General features: G+C 53.2%; 1 protein-coding gene and 1 non-coding gene across 7 annotated transcripts; one reads left to right on the plus strand and one right to left on the minus strand.

Annotated features, from left to right (window-relative positions):
* Window positions 1–1,564: 1,564 nt before the first annotated feature.
* On the minus strand, window positions 1,565–11,903 carry Ccdc9b (coiled-coil domain containing 9B). Of its 6 annotated transcripts, none has more exons than XM_074065667.1 (11): window positions 11,767–11,903; window positions 8,948–9,061; window positions 8,560–8,667; window positions 7,879–8,022; window positions 7,668–7,793; window positions 6,862–7,061; window positions 6,526–6,581; window positions 5,841–5,894; window positions 5,664–5,754; window positions 5,086–5,128; window positions 1,565–5,003 (listed from the first exon to the last, which is right to left on the minus strand). In XM_074065667.1, exons 1-11 carry the CDS (start codon window positions 11,797–11,799, stop codon window positions 4,461–4,463), a joined length of 1,512 nt encoding a protein of 503 aa, XP_073921768.1. In that variant the 5' UTR covers window positions 11,800–11,903; the 3' UTR covers window positions 1,565–4,460. The 6 variants fall into 6 exon arrangements, with proteins under 6 accessions (XP_073921768.1, XP_073921769.1, XP_073921765.1 ...); XM_074065668.1 differs by lacking the exon at window positions 11,767–11,903 and adding an exon at window positions 9,860–9,995; XM_074065664.1 differs by lacking the exon at window positions 11,767–11,903 and adding an exon at window positions 9,546–9,770.
* Window positions 11,904–18,686: 6,783 nt separating this feature from the next.
* LOC109686838 (uncharacterized) lies at window positions 18,687–23,330 on the plus strand. Its single transcript, XR_012445416.1, has 3 exons — window positions 18,687–18,815; window positions 20,372–20,419; window positions 21,737–23,330. It is a non-coding gene; the product is annotated as an uncharacterized protein (transcript).
* The last annotated feature ends 1,633 nt before the right edge of the window (window positions 23,331–24,963 follow it).

A 24,963-nucleotide genomic window follows, 5' to 3' on the forward strand; every position in this document is an offset into this window, starting at 1 on the left:
GCAGGTAGTAAACAAGACACTGCTTCCAGACCAACAGCATCAACTGGGAACTGTGACCTTAACCATCCCAGATCAACTGCGCGAGCTTGGAGGGAAGTGGAGTCGGGCCCTGTTGAGCCAGCCTTCCAGGTGATTCTGCTGTGTGCTGAAGTCGGGAACCACCAGCCCAGCCTTTTTCCCTCTGATTTTCTAACTTAGGGTTAGGATATTTCTGTTTTGACAGCTGGTTATCAAGGTGACTTTTGACCCCTTTTGCTTCATTGAAGCCAGCTGCCCTGCTAGGGGAAGAGAAAACACTATGTCCCCAGAGATTGTAAAAGAAGGGAAAAAGCCTACATTGTCCAATATTTTTGACAGTTTCAGGAGAACTTGCCCTGGAGAGCTTGTTAAGAAGGAGGCAGGCCTGAGAGTCCCCCCTCCCTCTCCTTCAAAGGTACTGGTGTGTTTGTTTCACCTCCTGCCCTGGGGCCTGCTGCTTCTCAAGCCAGTCCTTAAAAGGAGCAGTGGGTATCACATTTGTTCTTTCTGGTGCCAGGTCTGTGCTATTTCATTCCCCCGGCGTCAAGTGGATGCTGCTTAATGAGGGCTGTGACGTAGGCCTAGCAGACTTGTTGAGAGAAAGCAGCCTCCATGCCAAGCGTTCTGCTGGCTCCTCTCACTGCCTTCCCCAGTCCTTAGCTCTCCCTCTGCAAGGATGTAGTGGTCAACCTGTCAGCCCGTCCTCATGAGCCCTGATAAACCCAGCTCAGAAGGAGGTGATGGTGGGGTCTGTGGACACTGATAAATGACATAAGAGACAGAAGAGAAATGGCATCTTTAGTTTTTCCTATTCTCTAAACACCCTCTCCTTGTTAATCCCCAAAGGAAGTACATATGGCCATAGAGATTTTGCCATATTCTTGGTGCTTTTTAGGGACTAGTACCATCTCTTCCTGTTGTTCCTGCCCCGGAGGCCAGGGTCAGGGCTGGAGTTGACTAGTGGTCAGACCTTCCAAACTTGCACCTTGTTAGAAGTGTGGACCCCTGCTTCCAGGATCTCCAGCTGCCCGTCCCTTGACCATAAGAAAATGCAGTCAGGTTGCCTGCTCAGGTGGCAGAAGTTAACTCTGAGCACACACGCCACACAGGGTTGGTTTCTGGGGAAAATATTAAAGAAATAAAAACTGTTGGTCTGTAGGCGTGGCTCAGGTGGTAGAACATCTGCCTAGAAAGCCCTGAGTTCAAAACCTAGTACCAGCAAAGAGAAAAAAGAAACAAAAACTATGGGGTGAATTTGTGAGATTGCTCCTGAGATAAACCAAAGAAAAGAGGAACCATCTGAGTTTGAGACCCAGCTTGCAGAAAATTGACTGAGCCAGTGGGTAAAGGCAGAGAACACTCCCTATAAAAACAGGCACATTTTGTGAAGCTTTCAACTCTACTAGACCACCCAGGGGGATTAAAAGAAGCTAACTGTCCTAGAGTATGGATGAGTACTACAAATCATCCCTCCTTTCCTTGAGAGAGCATTGAACCCTCATGAAGATGAAGGCAAAAGAAGCTTAGAAAACAAAGCAGACACAGATCACATCAAACAGCCACTTCATTTATTTAATATATCCACCAAGTGCCTTCTGTGCAGAGTGTCTACTGTGTGTGAGGTATATCTTACATACTCTAAGGGAGGTATTACTAGCCTAATTTTGCACATAAGGAGACTGAGGCTCAGAGGTTAAAGTTGGCCAAAGTCACCCAGCTGATAGATGGCAGGCCTAGGGCTCAGATTTAGTCTCAGATTCCAAGGCCTAGCTTGTTCCGTTCTACCATGTGGCGTGTCATCAAAACTCCTGCCTTTGTTGAAGCTTGATCTGCTCCATTTCCCTTCTGCCAAGGTAAGAAGGGCCTGGGATAGAGGCTTCTGCCTCTTCTGCCCTCCTTATTTCAAGACCTTCGGTAAGATGCCTGTCCTCTCCCTGCCAGCTCCTACCTATTCCTGTGTGCTCGCCTTTCTCATCTGCTCCAGCCATGGATCTGGGTCCCTGATAGCTATGTTTAATGAAGACCTTCCAACGGGGAGGCAATCAACGAAGCCTTTTGACAAAGGAGACAGGAAGAGATAGAACTAGTTCTCGTGGCCCCGTGGTCTGTGGTGGGGTGCCAGCTATAGTTTGCTTCTGCTCCAAAGCTAGAGCAGGAGGGATGGCCACCATAGCCGTGACTTCCCTTATGTCAGAGAAGAGTTGTCCTTTCTCTGGAAAAGCTCATTGTTATTTGCCTGCCATGAACATACTCCATTCTCTCCAACCTCTAGACTAACCTTCCTCCCAAGAGCCTTTTGGATGCTACCCACACAGGGAAGCACCATGTCCTCACAGCCCTTCTGTCCAGCTCTCCCTCCTGCTTAGATCCCTTTATAAGAGCTGAACCAGACCTCTGCCCAACTCTACATCTTCATCCCAAGGTTAAACATGCCTCAGCCTACATCACTTAATGGAAGGCACATCTGTACTTTGGCAGCATTGGGGGATTAGAAACAGATTGTGAGTCTCTCTCTCTCTCTCTCTCTCTCATTTCTCTCATTCTGGGGATTGTACTCTGGGCCTTTACACAAGCTGAGCATGGGGTCTACCCCCAGCACAGAATTCAAATTCTTGATCCCAATCATATATGGAGACACCTGAAGTAAGAGCTGTTCCTGAACCTGTTCCATGGAATCCCTGCTGCATCCCTGGCCAGCTTCCTCTTGGTGCGCTATGGGGAATTGGCTCCACCACTCACTGTTCTCAGAAGCATCTTCCCACCTGACTGTGAAGTCAGGAAGTCCCACCCTATCCCCCAGCCGCTGTCATAGCCAGCAACTGGGGCTTAGAGTCAAGGGCCTGCCTTCAGCCCCGGCCCCCCACACACTCTAGTCTAGATCCCAACCACTCAAAGGGTCAGTCCAGGAACCCACCCTCACCTGGACCTACCAGAAACGCAAGCTTTCAGGCCCTCCTGACCTACTACATTTGAATCTGAACAACTCCACATGAAAGCACGAGAAGACTTTTTTAAACAGTCTGCTGAAGAGATGCCTGATTAGGGGGACGGGGCAGGGCCAGGAGCCAGTGAGGAAGCTCAAATGAAGCCCACAGTTCAAGCCTCCCGTGGAACCATGGGGTCAGCCTATGTATGATCTGCACTCTCCCTAGAGCCTCAGAGGAGAGCTTGCAGAGAGGAGGTAAGCAGAAGGGGCGGCATGGCGAGACCCAGGCAAGGGCTTGGGAGCAAAGGGCACTTGTCATATGAAAACAGAGGAGTACAAGGTGGGGTGGGTCCCCTGAGTTCCTGGGTTCCTACGGCCATCCTGCCCCCAGTTTAGCCAGGCACCCGCAGCCATGAACAGATCCTGCTGTTCAGCCTGGAGCTGCTGGATGAGGCGTTTCCTCCTTCCCTCTCACTGACAGAGTCACTGTCGCCCACCGGCCGGATTACTGGTGGAGGGTGCTCAGGAAGTGTTTGTTGAATTGAAAGGAAGTGCAGCTTGTGCAGAGTCTGGATAATTCACCAGACGGGGGCCTCAGGGGAGGGGCTGAAACGGAGACTAAGTGGGAAAGACCAGTACTGATGCCATACTTAGCTGGAGCCACTGTTCCTCTGTTTCCTAGTCTTTATCTCTGTCTGAGTCCTTGCTTTTGCCTTGGTGTGGGGGAGGTGGGGAAAGGGAAGTTGGAGAGGGCAGGAAATGACCCTGGGCTGCAGGGTCAGGCCTTCGTCTCCATTCTAGGCACATGTGGTGTCTGGCCTGGGTGTGGAGGAAGGGACCGCCTGCTAGTGTACTCTTATCCTGCTTGGGGACAGAAGGAGTCTCCCCATTTCAGAGAGGAGGCCTTTCCAGATACCTCCTTTTCACTTCTCCTCCTAACCTAGTCCCTCCCAGCAGTGACACCTCCCTTTCACTGGGCCTCAACCTTCTCAGGAGAGCCAGAAAGCTGGCAGGTGATTATAAAAATTCTCTCTGGCTTGGCCATCCTGGGAGTCCTGGACTGTGACTCACTCAGGTAAAAGGCAGGAACATGAGGAAAGGCCTGGGCCTGAATTGGCCATGCCAGCTTTGAAATTGTGTGCATCTGAGGAGCAGGAATCCTGCAGCTGGAGAGGGAGCCTGGCATTGAGAGCTGATGGAGAGGAAAAGATTCAGGTGCTGGGTCAAGTCTTGTTCTCGCCCTGAGCAGCAGTAGGCCCAAGTCAGGGATACCAGCCTGGCAGAAAACCAAGGCCATTTCTGCACATGAAAACCCTCATGGGCACAGGGATGGGCACAGGAGTGTAGGAAAAGAGTCACTTCTTGTCTTCATAAGGTAGCCCTGCCGGAGAGTTTGCCACATTGCTCAGCCAGACGGCACAAATCACCAGTAACCAGACACCAATCACACAGAAGATGCTTGGCAGTTCTCCCCCTTCTTTTGCCCAGCCTCTCTCCCTAGCTGCCATAGCTTGGCTCAGCACCTTCCTGCAGGACCAGGACCCCCTGTCCTGCTCCTCACACCTGTGCCTCTCACCCTTTGGCCTGTTCCTCTGTGGTGCCTGCTTCTTGGTGCCAGACTCTGCTGGGCCCCTGCCTTGCCATCCCTGTCCTTTCTGGGCTCTGAGGCCCCTGCTTCTCTCTGTGGCTCAGCACAAGTCTGGACTTCCAGACCAAACTGGTGATCATTCCACCTCAGGGGCTGCTGCTCCGAACCATCTGGCCAGGACACCGGACTTTCCTGGGCCCCAGGCCTTGGACTGAGCACACACATACTCTCTCTAGGCCTAGAGCTGCTGGCTCCTCCTAGAGACAGGTCAAGGGGCACCAAGTCAGGTTTCTGTGGAGAGTCAGGGGCTGAACTGGCTGTTGAGGCTCCTGACTCCTCTCTTAGCCCTTCTGGGGATGCCAGGACTGGTTTGGTGACTGGGGTCATCTCTGGTCTTCCTGGGTCCGTCTCTCTTTGCTTCTGCCCATGTTCTTCCTCGGCACTGGGAGTGTTTGTGGGGCTCTGGCTTCCCTAAAACAAGAGAATAGCCCAGCTGGCTGGTGAAGCAAGTCTTGTGTCCCCAGCCTGTCCCATCCTGTACCCAAAGACCCACCTCATGACTCTGCAGCTCTTCCTTGTCTTCCTTCAGGTCCCACCTGCAGAAACACAGTGCATGGCAGGCCCCCTGTCTACCCCTCCATAGACGGTAGCCCATGTTCTCCAGGGAGAAGCTAAAACCAATGATCTCAGAGCAGGACTGGAGCCAGAATGAAGCTCTAGGATGCTTCCTTCCCAGCCTGACCCCCTTCCCCAAACCCAACCATTTGCTCTGAACACCACCCACCTTGGCCTTATCCTGGGTCCCCAGCTGCTGTTTATGGCCAAGCCTGCTGCACCTTGAGTTCTGTGGGAGACTCCAGGCAGGTCCCTGCCTGTGCTGCCTGGGAAAGGCGCACCTCACTTCCCGGGGGAAGGGAGTTGCTGTAATTACTGTGGCCTCCCTGGGCACCAGGCTCTTGCTACTGCTGCCTCTGTTGGTGGCCTCTCTCGGTGTCTCATTAACCTGCACCAGGCAGCAGGCAGTCAGGAGGCAGGGGCCCCGGGGACAGAGCAGGCACCTGGACCTGGGCCGGTCCAGGAAATCAAGATGCTTAGATGCCTGCCTTGATTTTGTCCCCTGCCACCTATTACCTTCGGGCCCTGCCAGTCAGCCTCTCCTTTCCCTGGGCTTTACTGCCTGTGACCGGCACCACTGAGGGTCTGCCAGGCTGTCCACCATGACCTGCAAGACATGCACAAATCAAGGAGCAAAGAGGGCCAATGCAACTCAGCTGGAGGGACCTTGCCCCTCTTCCTCCCCTAACTCACCTTTTCCATCAGGGGACAATGGTGGAGGGTGTAGCTTCCGGTGGGTCCTGGGACCTAAAGGGGAACAAAGGAAATGGGGAAAGGGTATGGTGATAAAGGATCTGAAGCAGAAACACAGGTTCTTCTAGCACCAGGAAGCTACTAGTTCTTATTCAGTTATGGATTTTTCCTCAGGCCCTGGCCTGAGGAGATCTTGTCTTGCCACTCCTTGGCTAGGCAATTTGACCAGCCTGTGGGGTCCCCAGCTTCTTTGTAAGTAGAACAAGGGCTGTTCCTGCAGCAGGCCAGGGAGCCACTAAGACTTTCACTCAATAAATATCAGGGTCTCCAAAGACCCCAGGACAGGCTTCCACTGATCCCAGCAAGAGCTGTGGTTTGGAGGGCAGAAGGAGCGCTCCAATAGTGTGGGCAAGAAAGGACAGGGAGGATGATATTCTCCCATGCCTCTTTTGACCTCTGAAAACAAATAGGAAATCAAGAGACAGAGAAAAGGCAGGGGGAGGGGGAGCCAAGGCACAACTGGGTATAGTGGTACATGCCTGTAATCTCAGCACTCAGAAGGCAGGGGCTGGAGGATCGCAGGCTCCAGGCTGGCCTGGGCTACATGGCAAGACCATGTCTCAAGAGGAAAAACAAACAAACAAAAAAAGCCAAAGTAGGAAGAATAAGGCAGGTCTTGGCTCACCCCTTCTGCTGCCCCCAGCTGGGCCCTTGTCAATGGACTTGCTGTGGTCTTGTAGCCTGTGAAAAAGGAGGGAGTCAGGTTGCTGGGCAGGGTGGACAGATGCTGCAGCAGGCCCCAGTGATGCCACTTCCCCCAGTCCCAGTCCCAGAACTGAGGGCAGCAGAAAGACGGAGGGTTCAAGAAAAAGGCTGAGCCAGTGCCCACACAGAGCCCTGAGCTCAGGGTCTGACCAGAGGGCCCAGGAAGGCCCTTTCCCTCCAAGCAGCACCCACAGTTCCCGCACCCCAGCCCCATAAGCATGTCAGCCCAGCAAGCTAACCCAGCCCTGCCACCCACGTGGGTTTGGCCTTGTCCAGGTCCCACGGGCGGCGCCAGTCACCCTGTGCGTCTCTGTGCCGGGCGAGGCGGGCCAGGTCAATCTGCTCCCGCTCCTGTTTCCACTGAACATAGTCCCAGCCCGCCTCAGGAGGCAACCCCCCGGGCCATCGGGAAGCTGGGCCTGGGACTACACCTGGACTCCGGGGCTCCTGAGCACCCTGCGTGGAGAAGACACTCAGCACCGTGTGACAGAGCAGGAATGGGACTGGAACGGAGATCCAAGGGTCTATTAACCCCTTCCTCCCTCAAGGAGTCCCCAACTAAAGATTAAGTCTGTTCCTTCTCTACCAAGTTTGTTTGCTGTGGATAGTTTCCATCTACTTGTGTGGGTTTGGGGCAAGTAACTTAACCTCTCTGTGTATCAATACCTGATCTGTAAACAAGGTTAACAATAGCACCTCAGTACAGGGGTGTGGAGAGTGGTTCAGGAGGGAGGGTCACCCAGAGTAAGTGCAAGGATGAGGGGCTACTGCCACCTAGAGGTTACTGGTGGCACGCGGCCAGTCCCCTGCACCCTCCTACCCCCTTCCTATAACTCCTGCCACCAACGCGGTTAGACAGGGTAGGGACTGGATCACATCTCTGGCTTAGACTTTCACAGCAAGGCCCACCTAAAGCGGAGACTGGCCAGAGAAAGGAAGAGTGGGAATTCTCTCTGGAAACTGCCTAGGCTCTGTGCCCGCACATGAAGGACATATCTGTTTCTCTGTCTCCCCCAAATACAGACTGCTGATTCTTGTCCCCCATCCCTTTTGAAGATGTACCTTCCATGCAGAATCTGAGCTGATGGCCATCTGCATGGGGAGGCTCTGGCCCCGTCCCCCTCCAGGTGACCCTTCTGTCCCCTGGTTCCTTGCTCTGGTGGGCTTTTCACTTACGATCCGTTTGGCCTGGGAAAGGTTGAGATGGACAGTGTGGCAGAGCCAGAGGAGAGGGGGGACCCACCTGGGGCTTGGGTGCCCCCACCCTGCTCACCTTGGCTTTGTTTTCCATGGTTATGGCCAGTTCCACCCGCTCCCCCATGCTGAAAGGACCCATGGGGTCCTCGGCACCGACATCCTCAAGCACTCCAGGTCCAAGGGGGCTCCTGGCCCAGGTCCTGCTGACCACCCGCTTTCCCTGTAGAATGAAGTGCCTGTGCCTTCAGGCCACGTGGGCAGCGTGAGGCAGGACCTGAGTGCTGGGTCCTCTGGGGGTGAGGGTGGAGGCTCCCTAGGCCTGTGTTCCAGCCTGAGCCCTTCCTGGAATGCCTACAAAGAAGCTGGCTGTGTGAGAATTCACATGCCAATGACATTAGGTTATCCAGGGCCCAGGGCCACCGGGAGCCCAAGATGCCACAATGGCCCGTCATCTCTGAGCTGGGAAATCCAGAACACTCAGACAATGGGACTTTGTCCCTCGGACACTGTTCCTTGCTTTCAGCCCTGACTTCTCTGTCCCCCACTTCCTGTGGGGATTTTAGCCCCCCAGAGTTTGGGGGTCAGAAGCAGCCTGTGCTTTAGGGCATACGTATAAGTTTGGGGGGGTCCTTTCAGCTGTGATCCTTTAAAGGGGAACTGCAGTGGCTTGGCTGCATGAGTCTGGCACCCCAGAACCGCAAGTGGAAGAAGAAGAGGGGCAGGATCCACCCCACCCTATCTCCAGGGTGAGGCTTACGCCAGGAATTTGGCTGATGGTGACGGTGAGGCTGTCGGGTTGGAGGAGCCCCGGCGTGGTCACAGCCATGCCCCCATGTTCCGCCTGCCAACGGTCTTCCTGGATCTCCTGTAGGAGGACCTGGGGTCAGCACAGGCCACAGCCCCCCAAACGCACAGACACAGATGCTGACAGGCCTACATGGAGAGACACCAGGGGGCAGAGCACCACATCACAAGTGCCTGAGACCCCAACCAAGCCTCAGAGAGACGATGCCTACCCCAATCCTAGTCTCAGGCCCAGATACCTGTTCCAGACCTGAACCAAGACCACCGGGCAGGCAAACATCTGAGAGCAGCTGAGGGCACAAGATAAGTGGGTCCTCCAACCTCCCCCACATCCGACTCACCTGATACCTGCGTAGCAAGGCCTGGTTCTTCTTGCGCAGGGCAACTATCCTCTGGTCCAGTTCTGCATCCTTCTCCTCCTGCCTGCGCACTGGGGACTCGGCTCTGTGAGGCCCCTGTGGAGGGCAGAGAACAAAGCTCCTGACTGCTAGATCTACTCCTTATGAGTGCTCCAACTTTCACATTCACCCACCCAAGGGACAGACCCCAGACCCACCTCTAAGGTCACATAGGAGGGAAGGGGGTTACTTGGAAAGATGGCCCATAGATGTCCCCAAGCCCCAATCTGAGCGAGGCCTACCTGCCTGTCTCTGACTTCTGGGGGCTCAGGCCAGAGCCTCATACCCAGGGCAGAGCTCCCAGCAGTAGGCTGCCCCTCCCCCTGGCTCTCCAGGGAGCTTTGCTGCTAGCAGAGCCGGAATGGGAGTTAAAAATGGCTCTGGCAGAGGAACCTGCCGTGACTGGGAAGCTGCCAGGGGATTCAGGAGGTCGAAGGGGGAGCTGTTTGGCTCCCAAATCCAGAACCACAGAAAAAAAGAGAGGCCCAGCTTGGTCCTAGGCTCTCAGGCCCTGGACCCCATGCCCCAGGCCTGTGCCTACCCTGTAGGAAAGAGCCGCTCCCACAGGCCCGGCCTCCAGGCCCAAGCTGCTGGCCGATGGGGCAGAGAGAGGCTGCTGCTCACAGCAGCCCCAGCTGGGGAGCCACCCTAAGCAAGCCAGGTCTCTGCAACCCTGTCCAGCTGCAGGGACTCTGTTGTGGCCAGTGGCCCTGCCCCAGCCCTCCACCCGCCTCATTACAGCTGTCTTCATCCCGGGACCAGCTGTCCCCAGCTGCCTCCAGAATGTGGCTGCCTGGTATCTCAGTCCCCTCCCAGCCCAAAGAAGCCCCCTGCCAAAGGCAAGGTGCCACTCACAGCCGAGTGCATGGCAACAGCAGGCACCAAGAGAATTCCAGAGCAGCCCCGGGGGAGCCAGAGCAGGAGGGAAGCGGGAGCCACCCGAGCCAGGCCTCTGTCCGCCTCTCCCTGCCGGCTTCGCTGCTCAGCACACGAGATCATGTTGTGATTACAAAAGACTCCTCTGGGCTCCCAGCCAGGAACGCCGTGGCCGCCACCCCCACCCTTCCACTCTCAGAGGGCGAGGACCAGGGCACAGGCAGCCAGCTGGTCCTGCCCAGCACCTCTCCCCACCCGGCCCCAGCTTCCCCAGATAGACTGGCAGGACTTCTTCCTTGGTAGGTTGAGCCTACACCAGAGGCCTGGCCACCCAGGGCCTGTCTTTACCCGAGTCCTGTGCCCCACCAAGACCCCAATCTGGGCCTGCCTGCAGACAAGACTGGCAGTTTGCATGGGCCTCTGTCCCTTCTGAGAGTAGAGAAAGGCCTTCAGGACACACCTGAGGCTGCCTCCTTTGCCAGCACTGGTCTAAGTTGTTGCAAGGGCCAGAAGTTCACTCTCCGGGCCTACACCACTACCACAAACCTCGAGTGCTTCCATTAGCCGCTTGTTCCTTCAGTTCAACATGGTCTTCTCCGTATTCACAAACACACACTCCTGGAGGCTCACCTATCTGGGTTTCCAACCCCTTGGCATGGTAAGCCAGGCCTTGCTCCAGGGCCCTTAGCATCCCAGCTCAGAGCTGCCATCAGCCTTGCTCCCTCAGGATCCTCTGGCTGGCCCCTTCCTGGCCTTGTGCATTGAGGCTGACCCTTGCAGTCTCTCTGACCTGGAGGAAGACACAGCCTTTTTCAGGAGAGCCTCTCCCAAATTGTCCTCATGTGTGGGCTGGCCTTCCCTGCCCAGGGGCCAACCTGCCAGGCTGACTCACCCTGGGGTCTCTGGGGCTCAAGGTTGGGGGTGCCACAGAGAGATATGTTCTCACTGTATTAGGAGTCCCTGAATCTGGTTCAGTAGTTACAAGACCCTCTGAGTTGCAGGGTCAGAAGCCCTGGCATTCCTCACATCCCTGATTGTCCAGGCCTCAATTTCCCTATCCCCTTACCACAACTTATCCCCTCTGTGACCAGAGCAGAAAACCTTACTGCCTTCTCTCTCCTCCCAGACCAGCACAGGCAACCAGAGGTTCAACCTCCACTCCCCTGGCACCACCCTCTCTCCTCCCTACCCTCGGCCCCCCACCACATTCAGCCCCTTTCCTGTCCAGCCTTCACCCCTGGCCCCACACCCCCTGTCTGCATCCCCAGACTTCCCATCCTGCTTGCAAATGCCACTTCGTTCTCTCCTCCTTTCCTGCCGGATGTTCCCACTGAGTCACACTTGCCTACTTTCCCAGCAACAGCAACGAAGCACCCAGGCTCCTCATCCAGGCCTCTCTCTCACACACACATTCACACATACTCTCTCTTCTCCTCCCACTCTTTCTGCACTCTGCCCCACACAGGCTGCTGAAGTCCAGCCTAGCCTCAGAAGCCTCAAGTTTTCCTCCAGAGACCCCCCAGAGCCCCAGCCTGGGAGGGAGACCTAACACTCTCTATCCTCTTTCCAACTCAGGCCCCCAAACCAGTCTAGAGAGAAGGGATGTAGGCAGAGGATGCTACAAGGATGAGCAAGGTCTTTGTCACCCCAGCCCCCAGCCCCCAGCCAGGATGGGGGCAGGGATGCTGCAGGCACAGGTAGAAAGAAATTCAGTCATCCTGCAGAGGTTGTTCCAGCTCTCTGGAAGGGCCTGCAAGGAGAGACACTCTTAACCTACAGGCAAAGGCCTCCCTGCCTGTCATACTGGAGGCCCACGTGCCCTGAACAAACACACAATCAGACAGGGACCTGCAATTACCGATCACGTGCTTCCAAGTGTTACTCACACAATATGTCATGCCTCTGAGCAGCCTCCACATCCTACCACTTTCTCCTGAGCCTGCAGTTTGGCTGTCTGCACCTCCATTGGACAGAGGCTATCTGAGGGCAAGAGTGGAATGCCAAGTGCCTCAGGCTCCCCAGGGCCTGGTGCAGTGCCCACTCATGCCGCAGAGCCTCTGTCAGCTCCTGCAGAGTAAGTCTGAGAGTGAGTGCCGTATGCAGTACATCACTGTGGGTATCCCGTCCATAGGCTGTGGCTGCCTTCCTGTCCACCCAGAATGCATAAAGCCCTGAGAGAGCAGATCAGTGGCAAAAGCCCCTCAGAGCACCCTCCTCTGTCTTGAGGAGAAGCCCACAGCATGCTGGGAGAGACAGGATGATGTCCCTGTTAAAACCACGATCCTGTTACTCTGTGCCACCACCAGGGGGCAGCAGCATCCCAAAAGCCTGGCCTGGCTGTAGTGGGGGAGGAGTTTCTCCTTCCCTCCCTCCTCCCCAAGATTTCTCAAGTCTCTGTCACCCTACCTCCCAACTGCATCAGATCAGAGGCCATGCACTTAGACCAGCTTTATTTTATTGAGGAGGAGACAGGCCCAAAGAGGTGGCTCCCTCTGCGGGAACACACAGCCTGTTCTGCAGATGAGACTAGAAGCCAGGGCTGTCTCCCTGCCCTGGGGTCTTTCCACCGCTGGTCTGCCCACGCTGGTTTGGCTGAGACTTGGCTCTCTGCACTTCTTCTCTCTGACCCCGGGGTTGGGTGGGTGAACTCATTATCTCAGAGCACGGGCCTGAGTCACAGCTCTCCCTAGCCGGTTTCCAGGCCACTTGCCAGTACAAGCGGCAGCCCCACTTCTGCAGCCCAGAATGTTTGTATCTCATTGGTGGCATTTGGAACCCAGACCTAAAGCCAACCCTGAGGACAAGATGGCTGCAAGTCAGGCTTCTCTCTGAGGAGAAAAGGGGAAGGAGGCCTGCCCCAAAGAAAGATCTAAGAGATTGGGAACACAGGTATGGCCGAGACCCCACCATGCAGACAGCACTGCTCAGGCCCCATTCACTGCTTCTGCACTGGCTGTGCTTGTGGATGGCTGAACAAATACAAGTCTTTTTCAAGTCTAGTACTACTGTGTGTGTGTGTGTGTGTGTGTGTGTGTGTGTGTGTGTGTGTCTTTGACCCTTGCCCTTCTCAGCCTTGGCTGAGAGGTGGAATGGTAAATTTCAGTCCCCTCCCTCCTTACTGGCTGTGTCCCTTATCTCTCTGATCCACCTCTATAAAATTAGGTAGACACATCCCTCACTGCGTCATTTGGAGATAAAATGAAATAACATGGGTAACATCAATATCTGGAATAATGTATGGCCCAGAGTAAAGCTCAAAATAGTTTTTTTCTTGCTTCAGCCACCTCCTCAGCATCCTTCCAGGGGCCCAGAAGGCTGTTGCCCGCCCCCCATCCCCTGCAAGCCCTCAGGACCTGAGTACACTGAAGACATCTGGGTTATGGACACTATTTGTGAACTGGTGGGGGACATCCTGAAACACCCCTGCTCCAGCATCCTCTTTGGGTCTCCCTTCTTGCCTCCTGTCCAAAAGATCCTGCAAAGCTAGGCTCCTGCACCACCCCTTCCAGGGAGTCTTCCCTGTCCCCCACATCCCAGGCTCTGGCTATCCTCTCTGCAGCCAGCACCAGGACTCCTAAAAAAGGTCTCTGTGCCTCACTTGCCTCTGGACCCTGCCAGGCTGCTTCAGACTGACACCCCAGTGCCCCAAACCATTCTTGCAGGAGCTCAGTCCTTTGGGGCCACTGAGGTCCAGGTGGGTAAGCAAGTGTTGAAGAAGAGGGTAGACATGAGAAGAAGAGCCCAGCCACTAAGCAGACTACCCTCCAGATGGAAGAAGCAAAAGGACGCTGAAAACACCACATTCCTTTCTTACCCACCCATTCCTCTCCCACACCCTGTCATGGACATTCCTGACTCAAAAGAAGGCTGCCCTGACTGCTAGAACTAGAGGTGGAGCCCTCAGAGTGCATGAGGTGGGGCTGGAGCCCTGGCCAGGCTCGGTTGCCAGGACAAAGTCTGGGCCCCACCTTCCCAAGAGCACACAAGCCAGGGCAGGGCAGCATCTGGAGGCCAGAGACAGCCAGGCTGGACCCCTCAATCCTGCTCCCCAGGACACACCCAGGTTGAGAGACCACACATTCCCAACTCTACCCAGCAGTAGGAGTTTACCCCTGATATGGGATGGAAGCCCTGGGGTCTCCCTTATCTGGGCCTCTGTTCTCAGTGACAGTTACAAAGGGGACTCACAGCATTTTTCAGAACCCTCAGCCCAGAGCTGTCCACAGCAGAGTCTAGTGCTGCCCCTGTCAGGGCCTGCCCACCACATGTTATCAGCAGGGCTCCTACTGAGTGCTGCACCTGGACTGTCTGAGCAAAAGCTGGATGGGAAAGGCAAGGAAGAAATGGTGGTCTTTACCTGCAAGAGGACATTGGGTTAGGAAGGTACAGACCAAGCTGGAGAGGACACTGAAGGGCAGACTGAGAGGTAAAGTAGTTCAGGACTGGAGGTTTGAGAGCAAGGGCTGAGGAGGCCACGTGGAGCCTTAGGAAGCTGAAGCCAGAAAGATTCAGATGAGTCAGTTGGCAGATGGGTATGGGTAATCCAAGGTTGTGTCCAGACACTGGAGAGCAGTGCCTGGGCCAGACCCTCACAGGCCTCAAGGCCTTAGCATGACTGTGGTGGGCACAGAACCAAGAAAACACTAAGGTCTAAGACTGGGGGCCTCGTGAAAGCAGGGAGCAGAAGGGGCTGGCCTGTGTCCCCAGGGCACTCCTTCCTCTGGGCCTGGAGGGACAGGTCACCAGGCAGGCAGAAGCTGAAAGCCTGCCAGGACAGGTAGACTCTACCTGCTCTAAGGCTTCTCATGTGCTGCTGAGATGTGGGTGAGGTAACACGCTGTGCGAGGGAAAAGGTCAGGCACAGTTTTGAGAGGGAAGAGAAAGATGGAAGCCCACCAGCAGGCTGAGGGATGGGTACAGCTGACTAAGCTTTGCTGAGAAGCCAGGGTTTTGGCAAGGCTGTGGTTGTCACGGTTGGGGACTTCTACCTGACCTAGTGGCTCCTAGGCAGGAGAGGGTAGCCAAGGTGAAAAAGTGCATGCCAGAAGGTCAGGCCTGGGATGCAGTGTTCACTAAAGTCCTGTGTGGGAGAGAGGAGGCAGCCTAGAGGGGGGAGGGGAGTAGAGTAACCCATCATCCCTGTTTGCCTGGAACTGTGTCTGCTTCAGCACTAAAAGTCCCACACTGAGAGCACACTTCAGTCCTGTGTGTTCCAGGGAAGGAGGGTGCTCTGGGAGCCAGGGACAGGCAGGTGCTTCTCAGGAGCTGTCATGACAAAGCGAAAAGTGGTGAGAGTCTAGCAGACTGCTGCCCAATATGGAGCAAAAGGAGAATGATGGGTTAGAGGGTCAAACAGGCCGCCGGCGTTCACACTCACAGCAGCAACACTTTGCACATAAGCCACACTTGCCAAACCTCACACCCATGATGTCGTTTGATCTCTTCAAGTTCTGCAGTCTGGGACTGAGCCTGGGTAGCGCTTTTGGTTTCTCTCTGGAGATCAGGCCAGTGACCTGCTCAGGACTCTCCAAGATGGGGCCCTCCCCACCACTCCTGAATCACGGAGGCCAATGACTCATTCCTGCAGCACTCTCTCCAGCCCACGCCCAGAGTGGGCAACCTTTGCCCTCTTGGCCACAAACCAGGCAAAGGGATCTGGACATCCGGCCTCCTCCCATCCTGCAGGGCAGTCCAGGAGGCAGGGAGGCCTGCCTGGCACTGCTGACAGGCTCTGGGGGCCACAGAGAGTGCTAGTAGCCTGCTCTGGGGCTTTTACTGCATGTCCTCACCCTCACAAAGACCCCACCCATGGAGACTCCCTTCAGCCTCAAAAACTCAGGCATGGGGAGGAGAAGAGGCCACAAACATATACCTGCTACAGATTGGTTCTAACCAATCTGCCAGCGCCCACCACTGCTCTGGCATCTTCCTCACCTCCCACAGGTCTCTTGGTCCCCCAGGCCTCTCAGACTGCCCTGTCTTCCCTGTCCAGCCAAGGGCTCAGTGTCTCCACAGTCCACCTGTCATGCCCTGCACTAGAGGCTCAGACCCTGACTCCAGAGATGGTGAGAAGTGAGGTCCTGAACCTGAATCACAGAGCATTGCCCCCTCCTTCTTCTTGGGGTCCACGATGACATAGATCTCTCTCTCTCTCTCTCTTTCTCCAGTACTGGAGTTTGATTAAACCCAGATCTCGAGTTTGCTAGCACTCTACTACTTGAGCTATATTGAGCTATACCCCCAATCTTTTTCTTTGTATTTTGTTTTTCATACAAGGTCTAACTAAGTTTACCCTGGCTGGTCTTGAACTCCCCCATCCTCCCGCCCTGCCTTGAGAGTAGCTGGAATTACAGACATGTACCACCACACCTGGCCCATAAGTCTCCTTTTCAGCTTCTTGTCCAAGGTTGTGGCATTAGGATCTCTCAGGGGGGAAAGGAGGAACCCTGTAAAAGGAGTGCTTAGATGAGGACAGGGTGTGGGGCGCCACACCTTTGTAAACTTTCCCTGGGACTCTACCCCTCCCCAGCAGCCGTCTGCTGTCTCTACCTTGGCAATGAATCTATGTAGAACAGAGTAATAGCTCCCCACCTAGTCATAAACCAAAGTCCTCTGCCCAGGACATTACCAAGCAGGCTGGACTTTTTTTAGAGGAACGTTCCTGAAAGGGGAGGTGACCTAATGTGAATAAGGCTCTAGACCCAGATGTCCCCGGTTAGAACTAACTAGACACTGGTTGGGTAACCTCAGGCAAGTTTTTTAATGTCTCTGAACTCTGGCTTTTTTTAAAAAAGCAGGAAGAGCCTATCTGAGATGTTGACACTGAGGAAGAGCCTGACTAGCAGTCAGGAGATAAACAATCGCTCTTTGTTCCTTCCCATCTTTCGAGCTGTTTTCTGATGGTGGTTATGATACTTTTGATTTTACAACTCTAATTGAAGTCAAATTGACATGCCATAAACTGCGTGTATTTAAATTGTGCAATGTGATGTTTTGCTATATGTATCTCCATGAAACCATTATCGGTCAAGATAACAGCAATAACCATCAACCCCACCCCACCCCTGTCTCCAGGCAACCACTGGTCTGCTGTCATTATTCATGAGTTCACATTTTCTAGAGTTTATACACAAAGGTATACAATATGTATTCTTTATATCCAGCTTCTTTCCCTCAGCATAATTATTGTAAGATTCTGTCACATTTTAGTTTGTATCAATAGTTCATTTTTCCTTATTGTTGAATACTGCTCCATTGGATGCAAGGACCACAACTTATGCATTCGCTCAGTGATGAACACTGGAATCTAAGCATTTAGCTATTCCAAAAGCTACTATGAGCATTCAGCACAACTCTTTGGGAGGATCTGTGTCTTCCTTTTTCGTATGTTATCTTTTTTTCTGGGCATTGACCCCAAGCCCTTGAGCGTGAGAGGCAAGTGATAACCACTGAGCTACATCCCCAGCCCCATTACTCTTTAAAATGTAAATCTAATGCATTTCAAGTGCAGCCAGTTCATGTAGGCTCATCATAGGCAAACTTGAAAACAATGGTTGCTTTAACTTTTCTGCTTCTAATTTCCCATAGCTCCACTTCTCCTTGATTAAAACACTGAAATAGGGGGCCAGTCAAGACCCTGTTACCTCAGAAGAGGAGAGAGTCTTTGAGGTCCTCAGTTTTGCATAGCATTGTGAGACCATGGAGGGGCACTTCCTTCTTCCAGAATTTTTTTTTAAATATGTAAACAAGAGAGATAAAAATCAGGCGCCAGTGGCTGGTGCCTGTAATCCTAACTACTTGGGAAGCTGAGATCTGAAGGATCATGGTTTGATGCAAGGCTGGACAAATATTTCATGAGACCCCATCTCCAAAATAACCAGAGCAAAATGTATTGAAAATGTGGCTCAAGCAGTAGAGTGCCTATTTTCCAAGTGTGTAGCCTTGAGTTCAAGCCTTGAGTTTAAACCCCAGTCCCACCAAAGAGAGAAAGAGAGAGGGAGAGGGAGAGGGAGAGAGAGGGGGAGAAACCACAAATACAAACCACAGGAAAGGAGGCCAGTTATTCTCTATCTCTCCATTCAGTCATGAAGTATTTACGAGACTCCTACTAATGCCAGGAGATGTGCTAAGGGCTGGTCCTGGGAACACAAAGGTCCCTGCATTTGAGGATCAGAGAGGCCAGAGGAAGGAAGAAGCATGAGAAGAAAGTATCCAGGGAGATGGGGGAGGCTGGAAGCAGGGTCCCTGGTCTGCCTGCTGGAGCACACCAAGCAAAGGGTCACAGCATGCAGCAGGTGCCACACAGCAAGTGGGGTCCGGCCCTTGAGGGGCTTACAGAGAAGAGCAAGCTAGCAGCCTGGGTTCCAAAATCCTGGATCCCTTCCCCTTGTCTAGATCTCATCCAGAAAGTCTCCTTTTCTGTATGCAATTTCTCTTCCCAGACTAGCCCCCTGGGCTGGACAGCAATAGAAGTCAGGCCTGGGGCTTGACTTCCACCAGGTTCGCTACTAGGGGTCACAAGGTCCCCTGCTATAAGGAGAGATGGTGGGTTAACAACTGTGTGTGTGGCACTCATGCAGGCCTGGCATTTAGTGGGGGCCCCAAAAATGTTTAGAGCTAGCGAGTGGATGCTGAATAGCCTTGCCAGGCTTGAGGACCCTTTCCTTGATTCTATGGCATCTCATTACCAGACCGATCTGATAATGGGTTGCTTGTTTTTCACTCTTCCCATCTGTACTACCCCCCCCCAAACCCCATCTTGCTTCCAGCTGCTCTTTACCCAGACAGGAATTAGCCCATCCCTCTCATTCCCCTGTACTCTCAGCCCATGACCCTCCCAGAGTACCTGACCCAACCCAGCCCCTCCCTGTTCTGTACAAATACACCTGAGGACAGGCAGAGCTGCAGACTTCCTGCCCCTGCTCTGCACTCTCAGGTAAGGACCTTGTTCTGCTTGCTGTAGGCAAGGGTGGGGAGTGGAGAGTTTGTGAGAGTGGGTTGTTGTGTGCCTGCATGGCTGTGGTCTCTCTGGGTATGTGTGTATGTGTACTGAACTGGTACCTGTGTCTCTCTGTGTCTTTGTAAGGGTGTGTCTGGGTGTGCTGTCCATCTCTCATGGGAACAGCATGTGTCTGTGTGCTGTGTGGTTGTGTCTGCATCCATATTTACCCATCTGTCCTCCCTGCACCTCTACTCTGTGCTGAAGTCATAATGATTTCCAGCCTCCGCCATGTCAGGTCTTGTATTAGGAACCTTCCAGAGCTATTAGCTCCTCTCTCTCAAATAGTTAGGTCTGAATTGGGAAGAGATATTCCAAGGACTGTCTTTTCTCCTTCTTCTAATACAGATCCTGACTGGCCCTTTACCTCTCTCACCTCGAGTCCAGTCCTGTCACTAAGAAGGAGGTTGAGGGAACATGAAGGGCCATGGGCATGGGTCAGAAGTTGACTTCAACTGAAGTCAGTTTGTAGCACAAGAAGCCATTGAAAATGGCTGACTCAATAGAACTGGGGTGCACCTCAGAGGTAGAGAGCCTGCTTTGCATGGACAAGGCCCTGGGATGAACACCCAGTGCCAAAAAAAAAAAGCATGTGTGTTGGGGTGGGGGAGAGCTCCAGAACTGTAGTATTAGAGGAGTATTAGAGGGGTGTGCATGTGTGTGTGTGCTCAGATGCTCAGCAACCATGGGTACCAGAGAGCCTTGATGCCCAGTATTTAGTCCTTAAGTCTACTTTGGGTTCATCGTCTGGTATCATCAGTTGTGACATGCGTGCCTGCCCCAAGGAAGATATGGCCAGACCTCAGCAGCTCCGTCTGATGAGTGTATGTCTTAGTGATAAATGGCAAATTGGCTTAGGCCTCAAGCCTCCCACCCCTACCAATCCTAGTGGGAGGAGACAGTAACAAGCAGCTAGAACCCTGGAAGGCTGTCCATGTACTTGTGCTACAAGGACAAAGATCGCTAGATTCCCTGAACACCCACAGGCCCTTACTCACCACCCATCCTGTCCTTTCCTGCTGTGAGCACGCTAATCTCTCCAACTGTCCCTCGCCAACTCCTAGACCAGGGGTTTACATAGGGACCTATAGGGACAGGGGTACCATGACCGTGCACATGGCAGACACTCCTCATGAATAATTAACATGATTGAAATTGACCCAACTAGGATTGAATTAACACATGATGGTGAGTCTGGGGTAGATCTGAGGGTGGCAGGAGGCATTCGGTATAAGAGTGTAGAACTTGGGGGCTGGTGTTATCTTTTGTCCCTGTCCTCTTCCCATGTGTGTGAGCCCCACCACCATGTCCATTCAATACCTGTGGCAGCACCCAGAGTGCCAAATCTACACTGGGTACTAGGCTAGGACAAAAGGAGCAGTCTTACCCTTTTCATCCTTTGAGGGGACTGTGTGGTGCATCCCTGGGAGGGAAGAGGAAAAAGACTGAGTTTTAGACCACCATGAACTAAAACTTCATCTCTTGTACCACAGGTGTTCCTTGTGTCACTCCCTGTTCTTGCCTCATAAAGATGGATCCAGGTAAGCAGCATGGCCAGGAAGCCATGGGGTGGAAGAAGGAGGAGAAAAGGAAGGGGAGTAGTGATGGCAGGAATGATTGGTCAATCATAACATTCAATCACCATTTTGGTGATTGAACACCAAAAATGTGTGTGTGTGTGTGTGTGTGTGTGTGTGTGTGTGTGTGTGTGTGTGTTAGGATTCCAAAGTGCAAACAAGCCCTTATATTCTGTATAACACTAGATCTTAACCCTCAGGAGAAAAACAGACGCTTCTCCCATTGCATGTCGGGTGGGATTGAGGCCAAAAATCATGGGCAGGTCTAGAACCAGAACTCAATTCTTGGCAGCTGAGCCATTGGCTCCCCTCAAATGGCACAAAAGAAATAGCAAGTAGGCCAGGCACAGTAACTCAAACCTGTAATCTCATCTATTTGGGAGGCAGACATCAGTAGGATCATAGTCTGAGGCCAGTCCAGGCAAAAATGAGAGACCCTATCTGAAAAATAACTAAAAGATAAAACAGCTGGAGGCATGGCTGGCTTAAGTGGTAGAGTGCTTGCCTAGCACACAGCACAGGGCCCTGAGTTCAAACCCCAGTATTGCCAAAATAAGCAAAGAAAAGAGAAAGAAAGAAATAGTAGGCAACTCCCATCAAAGGAGCCTTCCAAACCACCCAGAACCGTGCAGAAGGTTATGCAGAATGAGCACACTGGGCCCACAGCAAAGAGGCTAGATGGTCAGTGAAGTGGTTTTTCTGCAGGAAGGCAAGGCAGAGTCAAGCTAGAAAGATTTCCAACTGGTAGAAGGTGTGAACAAAGGCCTGAGCTAAGACCAGAAGATTATAAGCGGGAGCTAACAGACAGCTCTGAGGGGCTGAGCAGAGACTGGACTGAGATAAGTGGGACATGAGGGAACAATTAGGGGAGGCCATGTGGGGTTTTATGGAGGTGGAAAAGGAAGAATTGAGGTTTGCCACAGTGGAGTGCCTTCCTAGTGCCATGAAGTTTGGCCAAGGTTAGGAAGACAGACCGCTGATAGTGCGGACAAGAACCCACACCTCTAACTGGCCCCACACCACTCGGGGGACTTGGCCAGCTCTTGAGTCCACAGGGACGCACAAGTGAACTCTATATTGACTTTCAATAGGAATCTGCTGTTGAGTGGATGAATGAAAGAATGATTGTCAGGCAAGTGGCCAAGTCTAGGGAGCCTCATTGAGGGTGGGGGTTGGGCACAAAACCAGAGCCAGGGAAAAGAAAGGATTTTTCACTGCAGAACCAAATGACCAAAGCTGCTGACGCTTTATTTTTTCTTTTCTTCCCTTCCTCTCCCACAGGTCCAAAGGTAGGAAAGTTTCTCAACCCTCTCCCCTTTTTCCTCCCCATGGCTGTGTCCTCCAGACCTCTAGAGTCCTTCCTGGACCCCAACTTCCACCAAATGAAGTCAGGAGCAGGTTTACGCAGCAGCCCTGCAGGACTGGGCATTGCCGCATCCATCCACCCCCTGTAGACTGCAGCCTTCTCCTTGGCATTGTCTCCTCTGTTTTCCCATCTGTCTCTCTCCTTTCCTCACTTCCCCTCCCTGCCCAGCAGCCCATCCTCTCTCCTGCTGCTTCCCCACCTGTTCTACACTTCTCTGCTTTCCTGGCTCCTCCACAGCTTCGCTGTATAACTGGCTTGCTCCCAAGCCCCAGCCACCCTGCATGGCCCCTAGGACAGGCTTCTAGCAGGAAAGGGAGACTACCTGCCCTCCATCTTCTCCCTCCCCACAATCAGCAACCACCAACACATCAGCTCCCTAGCCTGGATCTGTGGTTCCACCATAAAAAAAGTCACAGAAGGAGAGGTAGGTAGGGTGGGAAGTAGTTGTTTCCAGATATCACTGAACTTGAATGAGGCAGAGGCTGCTCCTACAGGGTCACAGGAAAGCCCTCAGCCCTGGCATCTATTTCATTGCCTCTTGTACCAAGCCCTGATCAGGCCCTAGGAGGCAGAAAAGAGTAAGGAGTTTTTCCAGCCCTGGAGTGGTAGCCCAGACCCACAGTGTCCTAGCATGGAAGCAAGATGATGTCTCTTCCCCCTCTCTTGGGGCCTCAGGAGTGATTCCAGCCAAGACAGAAAGTCAAACCACACTTTTTCCAGTCCTCTTCTGTCTGAGAAGAAAAACTTTGGTTTTATTTTCTATTCTTCCTGATTTCTTGGGTATGGCACCTGCTCAGGGTTGACATGGGCTCATATTCCATGCACCCCACACATGTCCTTGTGTGCACAGCAGGCTTGTATATGCACTAAGCACCCACCCATGCACATGTACCCAGGCATAGGTATTTGTATGTAAATGCAGCACACATCCTCTTTATACACACATATCACTACCTGTGTAGAGAACACTTACATCCTCACCTTCCACCTCCTATCCTTGGTCTCCTCCCACCTTCTAGCTCCTGGATCTCTCTGGACATGACCTCCTGTTCCCCCTGCCTCTGCCCCTCAGTAAACCCCTCCCCAGCCCTTGCTCCATGAGCCTGAAGTTCTAGCATGGTGAACTTCTAACCACTCTACTAGGGTTCCTGGGCAAGGGAAGGGGGGAATGTGAGATAATTCTGCTTCTTATAGATAAAATAAACAGAGGACAAGGGAGTGGAAGTCACAGCTCAACTCAGCTCAGGGAATGGAAACCAATAAATCTATGCCCCTCTCCTTTTGACCGCTCAGTACTCAAGTGGTTTTATCATAGCAAAAGGCCCAAGGCTGGGCTTGGGAATGGTCACTTGCTACCCTGTCACCTACCCCTCTACCACAGCCCCCTGCTGGTACCCATGAATCTGAGTCCCTTGGGGACATAGGTGAAGAGTTGATTGCAGGTGAGATTGGCATCTACCTTGGACTCTTGACATTGCTCATTTGGCTTTCCACAGGGCCACTGCCATGGCGGCCATCCTCCAGGCCCTGGTGGGCCCCACCCTGGCCATGGCCCAGGACACCCTCCTGGGGCATGCCCCAACCCAGGACCTGGTGGACACCCCCACGGTCATGACCCACATCACCCTCCTAAGGGAGGCCATCCCCCAGGACCTGGTGGGCATCCCCCTGGCCCAGGACATCCCCCTGGTCCACATCACTGAGGAAACAGACGAAAATAGGACACAAGATGAGGAGCCTTCATGGATTGCCCTGCTGACCTGGAACCAGGCTGGAACCAGAATCTTCTCTTCCTAATAAACAGCCTCTAAAGGCTATGTTCTAGTCTTAAAGAGCCTGTCTTCCTGCACATCCAACTTGGCACTCAGGGGGCTGGATTGTCTTTGAGTTCTCTTGTTGTGAAAATGGGGCATTCAGCCTGGCATCCTCAAAAACTTAACTCAGTGGTGCCCACAGCATCTGGCTATTTAAGGTCCCCCTCTTTCTCTTTTCATTTATGTCCCCTCTCATTCAGGGGCCTCAAATATGGCTTCATCACCTCTACTCTATGAAAGGTAAGGCCCAGCAGGACCTTCCAAGGTTTCAGCCCGCACACCTCATTCCTCACATCTGAAGCCTTCAACAGCTCCCTGTTATCCAGATGGATTCCCACCATTCCCTGAAAATACACTGAACTTTCCAACCTCCTGAACTTTTACTGCAGTTGCCTAACTCCTACCCCACATCAAGATTGCCCTCCTTGTCTCCTACATCCACATTTTCAAAGTCTTCCAACCCAGCTGAAGCCCTGCCTTCTCCAGGGAGCCTTCCCTAAGGCCTATTAGGACCAGCGAAGTCTTCCCTATTTACACACTGCCCCCTTCTCTGCCAGAGTTTCAGAGAAAAGATAGTATCGACCATCTTGTGGGTGTGACCACACCCTGCCCAGCTGGCACCAATTCATGGGCTAGCCCTTTATCTCTCCAACCAAACTGTAAGCTACTCAAGCACTTCTAAACCTCTAGATTCCTCCCCCCACACACACACATACCATCCCCTATAACCTGTGCCTTGCATAGACTGGCATTGGCACACATTTAAGGACCATCTATAATCCAAATGCTCCTGGCTTCTGACTCTCTCCCCCAGCCCCATGTTTTCAACCAAGGCACTTCCATGCATGCACAGCCAGGCCCTGAGCAGCCGGCTTGTTGTGAAACCCTTTCCACCTGTACAAATCCAACATCCGGGTCCCTTTCCCCTCCCCTGCCCCCAGGCTTCTCTCACTGCTGGTGTCTGACTCTAGCCAGGCATGTTCAGCGACCATCACACCAAAACGTGCTCTCCTCTCCTCTCCCTCATGTCTGTTACCTAATGCGGAGCCGACAAGTGCCCTGGAGTGGATTGAGTGGCTATCAGGTCCCCCCAGGCTGAGATGGGGAATGATGGTGGCTATGAGAAACCGGGATGGGCATCCCTCCGAGCGTGTCTCCTCTCCACCCCCCTCCCCGTATTGCGCACTTCAATAACGAAGTCGAGGCTCCACTGCCGAGGGGCGCAGACCCAGGTCCAGTTCCAAATGGACAGGAAGAAAACCCAACTTAAATAGATGCGTAGTCATGGGGAGGAGAGGAGGACGCGGAGAGGAGCCGAAAGAAATGGG

Source organism: Castor canadensis, chromosome 2 (genome assembly GCF_047511655.1).
Source record: "Castor canadensis chromosome 2, mCasCan1.hap1v2, whole genome shotgun sequence".
NCBI classification, from domain to species: Eukaryota; Metazoa; Chordata; class Mammalia; order Rodentia; family Castoridae; genus Castor; species Castor canadensis.